The 15,647-nt window shown below is 43.2% G+C and overlaps 1 protein-coding gene across 1 annotated transcript in view; it reads left to right on the top strand.

Moving 5' to 3' along the window:
- Positions 1 to 15,647, top strand: part of LOC146009229 (pregnancy zone protein-like) — a 152,219-nt gene that overhangs the window by 113,345 nt on the left and 23,227 nt on the right. Inside the window, exons 20-27 of the mRNA XM_083149391.1 lie at positions 361 to 481; positions 1,825 to 1,946; positions 3,468 to 3,519; positions 4,034 to 4,117; positions 4,229 to 4,405; positions 9,346 to 9,421; positions 12,227 to 12,383; positions 15,134 to 15,202. Of these exons, the coding sequence (XP_083005517.1) occupies positions 361 to 481; positions 1,825 to 1,946; positions 3,468 to 3,519; positions 4,034 to 4,117; positions 4,229 to 4,405; positions 9,346 to 9,421; positions 12,227 to 12,383; positions 15,134 to 15,202 (858 nt within the window). The remainder of the gene's footprint in view (positions 1 to 360; positions 482 to 1,824; positions 1,947 to 3,467; positions 3,520 to 4,033; positions 4,118 to 4,228; positions 4,406 to 9,345; positions 9,422 to 12,226; positions 12,384 to 15,133; positions 15,203 to 15,647) is intronic.

The raw sequence follows: 15,647 nt of genomic DNA, 5'->3' as shown, positions 1-15,647 counted from the left end.
AGGGGCCTATACACGGGGAGTTGCTGAAGTGTTTTGATTGAGTAATATCATGCATATCAAATATTTCTATTGCTCTTACACACATACCAATGTAGGGGGATTTTCTAAGATATCTAGTGAAATTGCTTTGAAAATGCCCCTAAATCGCTACGTGTGTACACTGGGGATGACGGTTATACTGTAACTTCTACACAAAACTTTTCAATTATCTTCTATTTAGCTTGTCTCAACTTGAAATAAAAGATGTTGGATCTCTTGTACAGTTTTCCTTAAAAAGATCACATTATTGTCTTCTAGCAGTTTCTAAGCATAGACTATTCATTCATGTCTTTTGTTTCTATTACTGTGGCATTATTACAGGTGGTGGTATCGCTGTCTGATTCTGAGGATTTCTTAACCGTCCAAAAGAACGAGCAGGCCAAATGTATCTGTGAAGGAGACTCATCATACTTCTCCTGGGAAGCCACAGCCCTGCACATAAGTAATATATAGATAGGTGCTAAATATGAAATTCAGGGGTTTAAGGACATTCATATTTCAGGGCATAGTAACAGAATCTTCTTACTGTAATTCACGCTATATCTGTACATACCTCCCAACAAGTTCAGTTTCCAAGGATGTAAATCTTTACACTGACTGATGGGTTGATGTACCCATCAGCAATGAAAAGAGAAATGGGCTAGTGGTGAAGTTGCCCATAGCAACCAACCAGGTTACATTTATCATTTTACAGAATGTACGACCGTAACTTGGAGCTGATTAGTTGATATGGGCAACTTCCCCTCTGGTTAACTTTATAAATATTTGAATTGCTTGATACAATAACTGCTAGTTCTAGCATGGTCTATCTTGTTCATTGTATGTAGCGCCAAACAATTTAATTTAGCCACAAAATACAGAGATGGGTTGTTTTTACTTTATTGAGCCTCTGAACTGTTACATTGGTGATGGCGGCTGGAAAAGAGGTTCCAGATTCCAGCCAACCAGAATTCCCTGTGGAAAACAATGACGTAATTACTGACCTCACTTATGTTCACCTGGACATGATTGCAAACATCTTAGAAACAAGATATTTAAAGACTGGAAAGGAGAATGCATTCTGTGGTGGCAGCGGCGTAACTACATTTTGGGCGCCCCCCCGCCGTTAAAGGGAGGGCGCCCAGCCACTCACCCGCCCCTCCGCCCGTCGCCCGCCGCGCGCTGCACGCCGCACCAACCCCCGCAGTCTTACCTGTGTTCAGTTAAGTACGCGCTGGTCCCGGCTCCCTTCTTCTGCTATGAGGACCACCACAAAATGTCCGCCCCCATACAGCAGACAGTTTCAGAGAACTGTTTGCTATATGGGGGCGGCCATTTTGTGGTGGTCCTCAGCAGAAGAAGGGAGCCGGGACCAGCGGTACTGAACACAGGTAAAGACTGGGGATGGGGGGGGGGTTTGCAGGGGTTGGTGCGGCGGGCGGCGCGGTGTAACTATAGCACTGCAGCCCCCGGCGCCCGCACATGCATAGCGCCCCCCCCCCGCGGTCGCGGGCGCTGCGGTGCTATAGTTACGCCCCTGTGTGGTGGATACCTCCTCCCTCAGTGGGTGATCTCTAAATTCTGCTTTGCTCAGAGACATGGTCTTCATATGTTAATCACTAGGACACTGATGTTAAACAATTGATGTTAAACAAAGCATATTCCAATAATAATACAGTATACACATACTGTGGAAATAATAATTATAATAATAATAATAATAATAATAAGGCAGCAGAAAGGGCCATTTAAAATCTGATAGCCGGTCTATTTTCTCATCATCTTTGTCATATCTTCATTATTCAGAGAACGTAAAGATCCATGTGAGCAGCGGGTCTCTGCAGTTGGAAGGAGAATGCACTGAAGATCCACTTTTGATAGGAAAGAATCATAGAGAAGACTCTGTTGAGAAAACCGTTGTAGTTAAGGTAAGACTTAAAATATAGTACCACGGTATAGAGTACCACAAGTTCTCAACTCATGTTCATCATTTTCACCCTTAGGAAATGGAAAATACATGCCACGTTTCAAACACTATACGTGTGTCCCAGCTTGGCAGGCCCTCTCACACTCTTGTCCCAGTAATATAACTAATATGCAGTAGAAAAAAGGGGAATTGTCATGCACTCACCTTATGTGTATGCACTACGGAAAGATGAGATCAGGTAGTGAGCGGTGTTCCGCTCACTGAGCGCTTACCCTGTGTTGGTAGCAGATTAGCGCAGCAGGAAGTCCGTGCTGTGTCTGGCTTGTGGAGGGGTGAGAAGCTGTGTCACATGGACTTCCTGCTGCGCTAATCTGCTACCAACACAGGGTAAGCGCTCAGTGAGCGGAACACCGCTCACTACCTGACTCTTTACCCACAGACATTTACGCTGAGCAACTATATGAGACATAAACCAAGGAGGTTTATGGTAAAAAGGGTTCTGCTGACACCCTCATCCCCGCCAGGGCTCATATCAGTACACACTTTGGACTCTCTTACCCTCTCCCACCGGTGCCTGATGCATGAGACATAAACCAAAGGAGGTTTATGGTAAAAGGGGTTCCGTTGATACCCCCATCCCCGCAAGGGCTCAGAGCATTTCCACTCTACCCCCCCCCCCCACCGCTGCTGTGAGACATAAACCAAAGGAGGTTTATGGTAAAAGGGCTCTCTGCTGAGACCCCCATTCCCTACCAGGGCTCCCAGTTTTCACCCACCCCCACCCATCACCTACTGCCACCACCGCCAGGTCACAGACTGACCTACCTGACCGAGTACCTTTATACTTCTTAATTTATTGCATATTTCATTTGATATATTATTGTACCACAAATAAACATATTTTACATGAACAGACTGCATTCCACATCATCTTTCCGTAGTGCATACACATAAGGTGAGCGCATGACAATTCCCCTTGTTTCTACTGCACTAATTGTGAGATTTGACCACTCAGTCATAGCTGCTCCCACAGACATAGTGATTATTAGCGCCGTAACCAACCTCTCCATTAAATAACTAATATGCAATTATTTTCACACTGTATATACTGTAGTAATGTTCAGGCGCTTCCACGTGTCATGGCAGGAAGCGCAGGTATACATGGAAGCTCACATTAGAAGTGTGGAATGATATGGATGCATCCATGCTCTTCCTTCATCAATGTGAGATCCCTCAATCTGTTGCTGTGTGCCTTTGTGCTGGAGATATTTCAGGTATTGAAGAGTAAAAAAGTGGAGAAATGGTCCAGCTCTGCAGCCTGTAAGAATTATATTTAGTGAGCTTTTACAGACTAATTGAAGTACTACTATGTAATGTCATATATACATGTCAGCCGATGTGGACACAGCTAAATAAATATACAGCTTGAGTAGGAAACTTTGCTTCATGGACGAAATGATTAAACATTTTGCATCCTTTTATTACACCATTAATGACATTGTATATTTTCTGCCTATTTTAGGCTAGAGGCCATGAAGAGGATAAGACAGAGACATTTCTTCTCTATCCATCAGGTGAGTGAAGGAATTCAGGTCACTGAATTCAGAAGGACATAATAATTAAAGCATAGTACATTATATTCTACTGTATGTTCAGTGGCGGCTCCAGAGGAGGAGCTGCAGCACAGTTCAAAATTCAAATAGGGGAGCCACACCCACTGCCACCAACTGCCATTCCAAACTGCATTATCTCACAACAGTATCATGCAGAAATGTCCAGAGCAGTGTTACTTATTGCTATGAAATCTTGGATTCAGCATCCAGTTCTATGTTTTAATTTAGTATATCAAGAATTATTTATTTATTAAAGTTAAAACTTTTATGGATAAAAAAATTAGACGTTTTATTGCTTATAAACACACAAGGGATCTGTGAATGGGTGTTAAAATGGGTGTTATTATTGATTTTAATATTTTAAATTACTTTCCTCTCTGTTGAACCTTTTTGTGGAAAATTGCTCCCATCTGTTATTTTCATAGTTAACGACTCTCCGAAATGATTTTTATTTTTTTGTTTTCTTGATCGGCAGATACCAGTGAGAAGATCCAAGTTTCCCTCCAAGTACCAGAGAGATTAGTACCAGGCTCTGCCCGTGCCCACATGATTGTTTTGGGTGAGGAAACCTTCTAAGGAAAAATCCCAATGAGTTTGGAGAATATTATTCTGATCTGCAAGTACATTTGTATTTGAAACTATTGCATTATAACTATTATATGCTTTGCAGGTGATCTCATGGCCAATATTATCATTAACTTGGACAACATTGTAAATATGGCTGAGGGATGTGGGGAGCAAAATATTGCAAAGTTTACCAGATATGTTTACACAATGCAGTATCTGGAGACGACCAGAGAATTAACACCAGAACTCAAGGAAAAGGGAATGGAAGCCATGATTGAAGGTACTTCATGTGTGCTGTGTATCTTAATAAATACTAAACATGTGCTGTTTGGTTCTTCATAAATCCGAACACAACTGAATTTTCTGGATTCTGAACCAGATCTACTCCTGGTTAAAATCCCCTGAAAGGATCCAAAATAAAGTCCCAGTCCGGATGTTTTCCAATTTGGGTTTTTGATTTCATGTAATTTAGACATATGTTTAAAATCCAAATTCTGAACCAAATCACTTGAGGGTGGTTTGGCCAAAAAAAAATAATAATAATACAAGGGTTGCACACATATCAGAAAATGCAGAGAAGTGTTATTGTTAAATGGGGATGGAGAACTAAGAAAGAAAAAAAAAACTAAATGGGTAGCCTTACAGTCAGCTTGGGGTACTTGTTTCCTAGCAGGGCGCCCAGATTTCTTACGTACGCGAACGTAGTGAAATTGCATCGCATCGCATTGTATGTTTTTGCCATGCGATGTGTGCGATGCAATGCGATTTCACGCCCTCCTGTCAGTCAAAACTCCAGAGGCGCCAAGACAGAAGCTGCACGTGACAAGGAACACTAAGAAGAAGGAGCAGTGTGCATTGTGTCCCTACTGTAAAGTAAGTATTTGTAAGGTTTTTTGGGCTTTTAAGGTCTGGGACCTGGCACTTGGGGGGGTCATGTGCAGGGTGGGGGTGAGGTGATTATGTGCAGGGGGGGATCCGGCGCCAGGGGGGATCATGTGCAGGATGTGGGTGAGGTGATCATGTGCAGGGGGGGATCCTGCGCCTGGGGGGGGGGGGTGTCATGTGCAGGGTGAGGTGATAATGTATAGGGGGGGGGGTTTAGCCTGCGCCAGGGGGGATCATGTGCAGGATGTGGGTGAGATGATGATGTGCCGGGGGGGGGGGGTGATAATGTGCATTCATCTTCAGTGCTGGGGGGTGATGATGTGCAAGGGAGGGGGTGATGTACAGGGGAGGGGTGATCATGTGGGGGGGGGAGAGATTATGTCTAGTGGGGGGGATCATGTGCAGGGGTGGGGGGTGATGATGTGCAGTGGGGGGGGTGTAATGATACATGGAAAGTAGCCTGTCTTTTCCAGTTGTTATCCAGGGTGACTAGCCTGTTGTTTAATATTAATACAGTTATACAGGTGTAGCAGATTGCGGTGTCATGTTGGTTTTATTGTAATGGTGGAGCAGACTGCTGTGTCATGTTATTAATGTGCAGGTGGCCGTGTCATGTTATTGTACTGGCGAAGCTGACTCTGTTGTCATGTTGTTATAGCAGATTGCTGTGTCATGTTATTGTTATTAATGTAATGGCAGTGCAGGTTGCTGTGTCATGTTATCAAAACTACAGAAAGCAGCGCTGGGAATTAATGATGGGTGAATCAATGCGTTTAAAAAATACAAATTTAATAAAAAGTGCAAATCGAATAAAGAACATTCACAATAAAATGACATGCATAAAACACTGGTATGTATATATGAAAGGTGGAGGATTAGTCATCCAGATCTCACGTGGTTAAGATTGTCCACAATCAGGGTTGTTGTGACCTGCAATGTCCACATACTCTTTAGTCCCAATTTGTAGAGGAAATCCCAGGGAAACACAGCAATTGAAGGTCTTATAAATCGGCTGAGGGAGTGGCTGGTGTTGGAGCCTACCTTCAACCTCACCGTATTTTGTATCCACATTTGGAGATGCGTGGCTGAGGAGTTTCCAAAAAAGTGGGGACCTTGTGGTCAGGTAAATGGGTAGAGGATTATTCAAAAAACACCCTGGATCCAGAAAAGTGAAGCAGCATCACCAACGCGTTTCACTGGACTAACGCCAGCTTTATCACACCTTGATAAAGCTGGCGTTAGTCCAGTGAAACGCGTTGGGGCATGGGTGCTTATACAATCCCCTACACCACAGGATTAATTGCTTATAAAAATGTTCTTGTTCTTCTCCTTGATTTGTTTGTTCAACAATAAATTCCTTTGCTCATTTTACCACAATTTTGGTTTGTAAAGGTCACAGTACGGTACTTCTTAACATTGTGATATCTGTACTTGTTGTTCTTCTTCGCAAACCACTGTTCAACATTTTTGCATCTTCTTCCGAACCCATGGAAAGTTTGCAGCGCTGTTTATGAAGCTCTACTGTAATAATCAATTGTTGTATGCCTGATTCCGATTTGCCTTGTTGTGATAGTCCCTTCCACAGAGGCAGTTGTTTTCCTTGTATATTTTGATAAATCGAGACCTCCAAAAAAAAAAAAAAAGTAAAAAAATTTAAATTTACAAAATGTGTTGTTTCTTTTACTGTAATGTTGACTGTTGTAATTACAAATGTATATAATTCTGACAATTCTTCCCTCAGGTACTGGATGGTCTGCTGTGGCCGACAGCCAGGATCCCAACTTGCAGGTGCTACTCTCCCTCTTGGGATCCCATGGCTCCCATAGACGTAGAGTAGAATCTGTTACTAAAACCTCCCCACTATCCACACCACCCCGAAGTGTGGCGAGCGCAGCGGTAAGTGTCCTCCGACCTTTTCACACCCCCACTATCCACGTCGGCGTGGAGTTGATTTTATATAGTGTGGTGAGTGCAGCGAGGCGACGCGGATTACATGTATTCCGCATCCCCTTGTGGGGCTCGCTGCGCTTACCACACTATATAAACTCAACTCCACGCCAATGTGGATAGTGGGGGTATGAAAAGGTCGGAGGATGCGTTCCGCCGCCCTTCGTTAGGTTCGCTGCGCCTGCCACACTTCGGGGTGGCATTGATACAGGGGGTGACACTAAACAATGGCATATGTGCGTCATTGTAAGCACCCATCACATCTCATGGCATGGGTGCTTGTACAATGAAATATCGCATTGCATCGCATTTGGTGCACTGAGATCGCATGCGATATTTCATTGTATAAGCACTCCTGTGCACTTTCCCATCACATCTCATCGCATGGGTGCTTGTACAATGACATATCGCATCGCATTTGGTGCACTGAGATCGCATGTGATATTTCATTGTAGAAGCACTCCTGTGCACTTTATATGGACATCACATTGCACACTACTATACACGGTGCGCGATGCGATGCGATTTTCCTATGCAGAATAGCCCACTAAGCAAATTGCTTAGTGGGCGCCCTGCTAGGAAACAAGTACCCAGCTAGGCAATGTTACAACAACAGTAACAAACTCAAGAACACTTTGTACTGTTGCAATTCACTTGTTTGTTAAAGCACAATTATTATTGAGCACCTATCATTTGCAATTCAATTATTTTGGGTGCCCTTTTATTTTTTGCACTTATCACACCCAATTTGTCTATGTTTAGCTGCATAAAGTAGCTAAACATGACCAAACTTTAAGCCTGTTTGGGCTCCCAACAGCCAACTTTTCTCACATTTCATCTTGCCACCTATAGGGGGTGTAAGCTGAGATGTGACTGCTGTGACTAATGTGCGTCTTATTGGAGCAGCAATTGAATAGCTTTGACAGACTCCCATTACTTAAGACAATATAACAAACACATGTATTGCCCCCTCTGAGTTAATTCAAGTTTGGAAGATAGAACATTTCTGTTTGAGCAGGTTGCAAATATTCTGCAATTAAATAGTATTGTTGAGATCTGGTTGTAAAGACCCTATAAGATGGTATAGTTGCCTCTCGATGAAAAAAGGGATGGGACTGCATCCTTGAGAACCCAGCCGACGTGTTATCCTAGTGGTTGGATACAGCACCGGATATTCCCTATTGGTCTCCCATGTGTACCTGGTGTCAGCGTATGGTCACGTTAAACACCAAGGTCACACCGGGGTTAAGAATACTGAATGGGGATTTTTTGACTGTGAACAATAATGGTATAGTCCTTTTGTCAGGTTGTATACAGTGTGCACCTAACTGTACAGTACATTCACATGGACAAAATGATTTTCATCTGATACGTCCATCTCTTCACCTCTCTGATCCCAACTGTATGGACATCGAATTTTAGGGTTAGAATTCCATGTGGTGGTGGGTAGTGTCCTGGGTAAGAAATGTTTGCCATCCACTAATTACCAGATTATATATAAAAAAGGTTATTTTGGCAAACGTCTGTCTAAATCATTTTCGCTGACAACAATCCTTACATTATTAACCAATATTCGGCAGGATATATTGAGATTATTCACAAGGTGTGCTTAGAGTTCTAAATGAAATCTATTTTAAAAGCTTACCATTAAAAGTTACGTTTTAAACCTTAACACCCATCATTTCATCATTACATTATCTCTTTATAAGCGTGCCCCAAAAAACCTTATTGGTTCGCTTGAGTCTTTCTTTTGACTACTTCTTTCACAGTGATAGGAACACATTGTCTGATTCAGTACTGTTCGCTAAGCAGCAGTCCTTTGCTGCTTAGCAATTAGCTTAATCGCACCAACCACCCTGCTGAATGCCCGCTCCCCTGCTGCCGAATCCCTTTGATAACATGGGAGGGGATGTATGTGAACACTTTCCTCACATGCGGCCGGCCATCAAATGATTTTTCTCCCCTTCGGAATAAAAGTCAGCCTAAGCTGACATTTATTTCCAACGGAGACTGCCAAAGAGAGGGTGGGTGATGACGTTATGTGACGTCAGCCATCCGCTTCCAGCAGACATCGGCCCACCTGCAAGGGGAATGCTCCCCTGTTCCCCTACTCCAGCCCGATGTCCGCGTCCTCTGGAGCGAACGGCTAAGCAAGTATGAAACTCGCCGAAGCCTTTCGCTCCCAGGATCTGCACATGAATTTTCCCACTCCGATCATTATTGAATCATCCCCCCCCCCCCCAGTGCAAGGTGGCCAGTATGGTTGTATATTGGCACTTAGAGCACTCGTCAATAATATATATTTTTTTTTATTCTAGCAGAAAAAAACACTGGTGGAAGTGGAACCTAAACAGAATGATTCATTACTGATGTTTCTTTATCTTGCAGGTTACCAGAGCCAACTGACTTTTAAAAATGAAAATGGCTTATATGGGGTGTTTTCACGTGACAATCCAAACTTCTGGTATGTGTAAAACATTTTTTGATTTCATCTATTTCGATAGTGTGCAATTGTGATACATGCTCTACATATAAAAAAAAAAACGTGCTAGTAAAGTGTTTCCTTCTGTACAACATACGATAGTGGTGGAACTTTGAGCGGCGGGCTTAGGTGAAAAAATATAATTTGGGCTTTCTCCTCTATCCCAACAAGATAGTCTGGGCAGATTGGTCTGAGCAGCAATACTGTATATAGACCGTAGTCCTCAGGGGCCCTGATGCAATGCACCTGCTGCACCAATGTTAGTTCCACCTCTGATAGTATCTCATCTTGGGGTTTTTACGGAAGGATAAAGGAGACATCTATAGAAACAAACACCACAGACAAATTTTAATAGGCTGCAAGTTGCAATTATGCTTTGTGCATATAGAACACAAGTGCAGCCCAACCTGCAACTTGTTAAAGTGGGAGGAACAGGATGGAACCGAGTTCCACCACATGTAATGGTAAGGTGCAACTCATTCAACTTCCACCATGGCTCCACACAATAATTCTAACAGAAAAGCATTGTAGTTTGCAGGGGATGCCAAAAACCCTACCACTGGCCCCGGCTCTGACTAATATGGCAAGGGGGAGGAATTAGATGGCAGCGGGAAATGATCTCCATCATAACACCAGGACAACTTTAAGCCCTGTTGCAACCTATTAATTTTAGCCCAATATATGCATAGAGGATCCGTAAAAAAGGTGTCTAGGTCAACAGTCAACACGTTGAAACCCCATGGTCGATATGTATATAGTCTACATGGCCTAATGGTCATCATGAGAGGTTTTTTTATTAATTTTTTTTACTTTTTCATACTTTACCATCCATGTGGACCCTGAGGTGAGGGTGAGTGAGTGTGCCGTGCAATTTGTGGTCCATGGGCCTGATTCAGCATGAGTTTTAGTCTTGCTAAATTTAACAAACTTACAACTCTCAGCGGTAGGCCGCCTGCTGGTCTACATGTCTGGCCTCACCATGTGTCAGAAATAATATGCGGGCCCATCGCTACAGTATATAGCATAGCACCAGGGCAGGTGACAGGGTGGGGGGGGGTCAAAGGGGACACTCGTACCGGGCCCCGACCAGTTGAGGGGCCCCAAAGCTTTGAGGAACTCAGGGTCTGTAAGCATGACTGCCTAATCACCTGTCTGGCTACCCGTACTAATGAGTTTAATGACACAACGCACCAAATCACACAACGCACAATGCTGTGCCCTCCCATCTGCCCTTCCCTATTATATTGCATTGTGAATATTAATTATCTGTTTATTTCTATTAATAAAAAAAATACATTCAATATGCAATGTAATAACAATCCGTGTTTGGTGTTGGGGGCCTCAGAGATATCAGTGTTCCGGGCCCCAAGATTTCTGTTGCCGGCCCTGCATAGCACCCTCACCTAACTGCATCCGGAAAAGGCTTGCTTTGCCATCCCCAGAATGGTTGGTTGCCCTTTTGCGCCACTACTTGTCATTCATGCACAGATTTAGCCCCTTGTTATTTGGCATTGTCTGCATGAGACCTAAGGCGGAATGTTCTAATGCCATAATGCGATACAAAACTGACAAAAGAAATATAGACAATGCAATCTATAGAAGCCTGTTGAGTAGAGAGGGAGTCCAGGTACACCCTCACACGGTACCTACTTGAACCACAAAGTGGTCAAGGTACCTGGATCTGGTGCACAGCATGCTCCCTCCTGCTGTGCTGCTCCACAGAATGCCCAATCTCACACACAACCACTACAATTCAGACTGTATAATCAATGCCCTTGATGATGTTGGGGTATATGTAGGGAAGTTTCAGGTTTATAATTGGGGACACTTGTGTGAACATTAACCATTTCCTATTTTTTCCATATTGGTCTGTGTCAAAATCACCCATCAGAACCTGGTCTGTTCATGTGGAGATTTTTAGTAACTTTTCAGATGCGAATTTGCATCCTGTTAAATCGACGATTTGTATACTTTTGAATGGGGAAACATCTGGATGTGATATGATGCACAAATTTAAAGGGACCGTTTTTCCTTGCAAATTGCGCAAGGAAAAATGTGATAAACAGCGCAATTCGCACCCTTTTAAGTTGGCAATTTCATGAAAATATGCGATTTCGCAAGTTTTTTGCCTAAAAATCACAAAAAAAACGCAAATCGCATCCTTTTAAATGTCACCCAAAGAGCCTGATTCAGACCTGATTGCATGGCTGCAAATATGCACAGCGGGCGATTATCGATACACTGCACATGCGAACAGTTTACCATCTGCATGACCGAAGCCGCCCTGCGATGAACTACTGAAACTAGTTCTAATCACTGGTCATTCGCAAGGTGATTAACAGGGACTGTGCTCGTTGGGGTGGAAATTGACAGTTTTATTGGGAGTGGCAAGAAAAACACTGGGCGTGTAGCCGTGCCAAGCCATTTTAGGTGTGATGTCAGCTTCAGCCCAGATGTGACTGTTTTTTATCACAGCGGCGAGTAAGTCTCAGCACCTGCGATGACTTGTGCCCTATGTAAAAATATCTGAAATTCATTACGAAGGATTTCGGATATATTCACATAGCTGAGAACTGATGTGCACCCGTACACATCCTGTCGCACATTATTTCGCGGGTGGGAGTTCACTGGAGCAGATATTTCATCAGATATGAACTACCCCCGTAATACATTGATATTTTAATTTAAAAATAAATGATAAGATAACTCATGATCTGTCACCTGTATAGTTTATCGTTGGTGGATTTATTTCAGCTTTACTAACCGATATTTTGAATCCTGTTGCAGGGTCACAGCATTAGTAGTGAAGGCTTTCAGCAATGCTCAGGACTTCATCCACATAGATGAGGCCATCATTCAGCAAGCTGTGACCTGGTTACAGAAGGAGCAGAAACCAAATGGTTGTTTTGATGAATCGGAACATTACTTTAATAACAATCTACAGGTATGCTCACATCTATCACGTGTCTCACTGGGGCTCAGATTGCATGAGTATATGGGCACAAGCCACAATGTTCTGATGCCGATTTTAATACTGGAGTTTTTAAGAACTTTCACCTATGTACACTATGTACACATGAGGTAATATATAATGATGCCCATTGTAAAAAAAAAAACATTATACCATAAAACACTACTTCCAATGAGTTGTAAAGACTTGAAGTGTATAGACACATTAACATTTTGTAACCCCCCCCCCCCCCCCCGGAAAGGTGGGCAATCAGGGCCGGTGCAAGGCACCGGAGCGCCCCAGGCGAGTCGGGGTGGGGGCGCCCCGGTGCCGGGGGGGGGGGGTGTACCTGTCCTGCGGCTGTGTATATAAAGCTTGCGGCGGCAACGGGGGGTCCCTGCAGTCAATAAGAAATAACGAGCGCTATCCGCCTGGCTACGCGGAAGCGCTTCTGTTGTAAAAACACTGGCCGCACGGCGCACGCTGATTGGCTGAATCTTAGCCAATCAGCGTGCGGCCAGTGTTTCCACAACAGAAGCGCTTCTGCGTAGCCAGGCAGATAGCGCTCGTTATTTCTTATTTACTGCAGGGACCCCCCGTTGCCGCCGCCGCAAGCTTTATATACACAGCCGCAGGACAGGGGGGGGGGGGGGGGAATGCCGCCCTCCAGTGGCCGGCGCCCTAGGCAAATGCCTAGATTTGCCTAGTGGTGGCGCCGGCCCTGTGGGCAATCCTCCCGGATTCTCCCTCACCCTCACCCTCCACAATCTGCCTGGCCGCCTCCTTGAATTACCGTGATTTGTTGCTTTTCGCGGGGAGGGGGCAGGGCTAAATATGCAAATCGTGTCATGTACTTCTGCCCCCTCCTTGAGGTCCCGCAAATCAGGGGGATTTTCAGAGCTGGGGGTGGGGCTTGATGACGCCTACATCAGGCCCCCACCCCCAGAAGTGATGCTGTCAGTCTCCTCTTCAGGCTTCTCCCGGAGAGGAGAGTTCAGAAGTAGGCAAGTATGTCCCAGTGCTTCTAGAGATACACCTATTATGAGTAGGTATTACCTTGCCCCATAATAGTGCCCTATTCCTTTTTCTGAACCACAGTAGTGTCCTAGTTAATGTTATGTTCATAGTTGTGACCCAGTTTATGTTAAAAAAACATAATTATTCCCTAGTTTACCTTATGTCACACTGTAGGGCTGCTAGTACACTTTAACAGCCCACACATATACACACACCACCACCCAGTTACATCATGACATAGGGGAAATTTACTAAAGGAAATTTGTAAAAAATAGGTGTATTTGTATCCAGAAATACACTTATTTTTGACATTTACTATCCAGAAAATACGGCTATTCGTATTCGTATTGATAGCACATCAATACGAATACGAATTGCCGTATTTTTGGGATAGTAAATGTCAAAAATAAGTGTATTTCTGGTTACAAATACACCTATTTTTTACAAATTTCCTTTAGTAAATTTCCCCCATAGTGTCCTCGCTTCATATTATACCACGTTATAGTGATGCCTGTTTATAGTATGCCCCACTGCGGTACCTGCAGTCCATATTGTGCCATATTACAGTATCCCAGCTCATATTATGTCACATGATAGTGCCCCTGTTCATATTAAGCCCCACTTTGGTGCCTTCAGTTCACTTTGTTTCATTATAATACCCCAGTTCTTATTATGGGGGATATTTACTAAAGGAAATTTGTAAAAAATAGGTGTATTTGTATCCAGAAATACACTTATTTTTGACATTTACTATCCCGAAAATATGGCAATTCGTATTCGTTTTGCTAGCACATCAATACGAATACGAATTGCCGTATTTTCGGGATAGTAATTGTCAAAAATAAGTGTATTTCTGGATACAAATACACCTATTTTTTACAAATATCCTGTAGTAAATTTCCCCCTATATCACATAAAGAGCTGGTTAGATAATGCCACATTATTGTGACCTCCAGTTCCTATTATGAAACATAGGGGGTGATTCTGGTTGACATTTAAACTCTGCCCACACGATCGTCCCCACCCCCCCACCCCTTGCACGCTGATTTCCCCACACTCATGTGATTGGATGTTTAGCATAAACATCCATTTCATGCCTTGTGTGTGGGGGCAAAATCATTCGATGGTCGACGACCATTGAATGATTTTGCAAGCACTCGCAGATCTAAGAGCCTCTCTGGCATCTTAGACCTGCAGGTGCCTGTAGAGGAAGCGGGCGGGCAGCTAACGTCAGCTGCCCGCCCCTGGCACCCGTGTCATGGGTGAATTTCCATGGGAAGGCCCAGCATTTTAATCGGAACGCCTATGACACATTACAATGAACAGGTCACATTATCGCACATTACAGTTGCCTCCAGTTGAGATGATGCCATAATACAATGACCCATAAACATAACATCGACAACACAACCACTTACTGAAAATGGACTTGCACCCCATTCAGACTGAGCAGCAACATATGAGACCAAAGTCAGATATGGAGGCAAATCCTGTTAATTTGCATAAATCTGTTAGGCCTATAAAAGTACCAATAGCACTGCTAGGATCTCTATTTATGGGCAAAGATTTGGCGGGAAAATCTTGTAAACAACAGGGAATAAGTATTAAAAATACTACTGAACAGTACATTTAATATATATTATTTCTGAGACTTCAGAACATTATAGAAAGTTACTGTGATAAATCTTATTCTTTGAAATTTGGTATTTTTTTCCATTTCCCGATAGGCAGAAAATATAGTTGCAAATACTGCCTACGTCGTTATCTCCCTGCTGGAGCATCACGTGGTCTGCAATGTAAGTTACCCTGTTTCCTAGCTTTTTATGGATGCAGCTTCTTGTTGTGTTGGACAAACTAAAGACAACTGAACAAAAATGGAAATATATCAACCAAATGATTGACATTTCCTATGACAGTTCGTGGAATGTAAAATATGTGCTTGTTCCTCTTGGTTAGATGTAGCAAACACATTTCCTTGATCTTCTGTAATTGTGGTTACATAAAGGTTGCCATGTGTAAATACTGTAAACATTTAATAAATTAGATATTATTAATGCGTTTGAAATACCATATTGTGATAACTGCACCCAGTGTTTGTATAAACCATGGGGAACAATCCTCCAGTTTTCACCTATATGGATAGGAAATGTTTTTCACATAGAGGCAGGAATGTAATTCTGTAATGAATTATTCAGAGTTTACTATATAAAAACATGAGACATTGTATTAAGCCCCATACAC

The sequence above is a fragment of the Crinia signifera genome, chromosome 6 (assembly GCF_055691185.1).
Source record: "Crinia signifera chromosome 6, ASM5569118v1, whole genome shotgun sequence".
Taxonomy (NCBI): Eukaryota; Metazoa; Chordata; class Amphibia; order Anura; family Myobatrachidae; genus Crinia; species Crinia signifera.
This window is presented reverse-complemented; position numbering and strand designations above follow the sequence as displayed.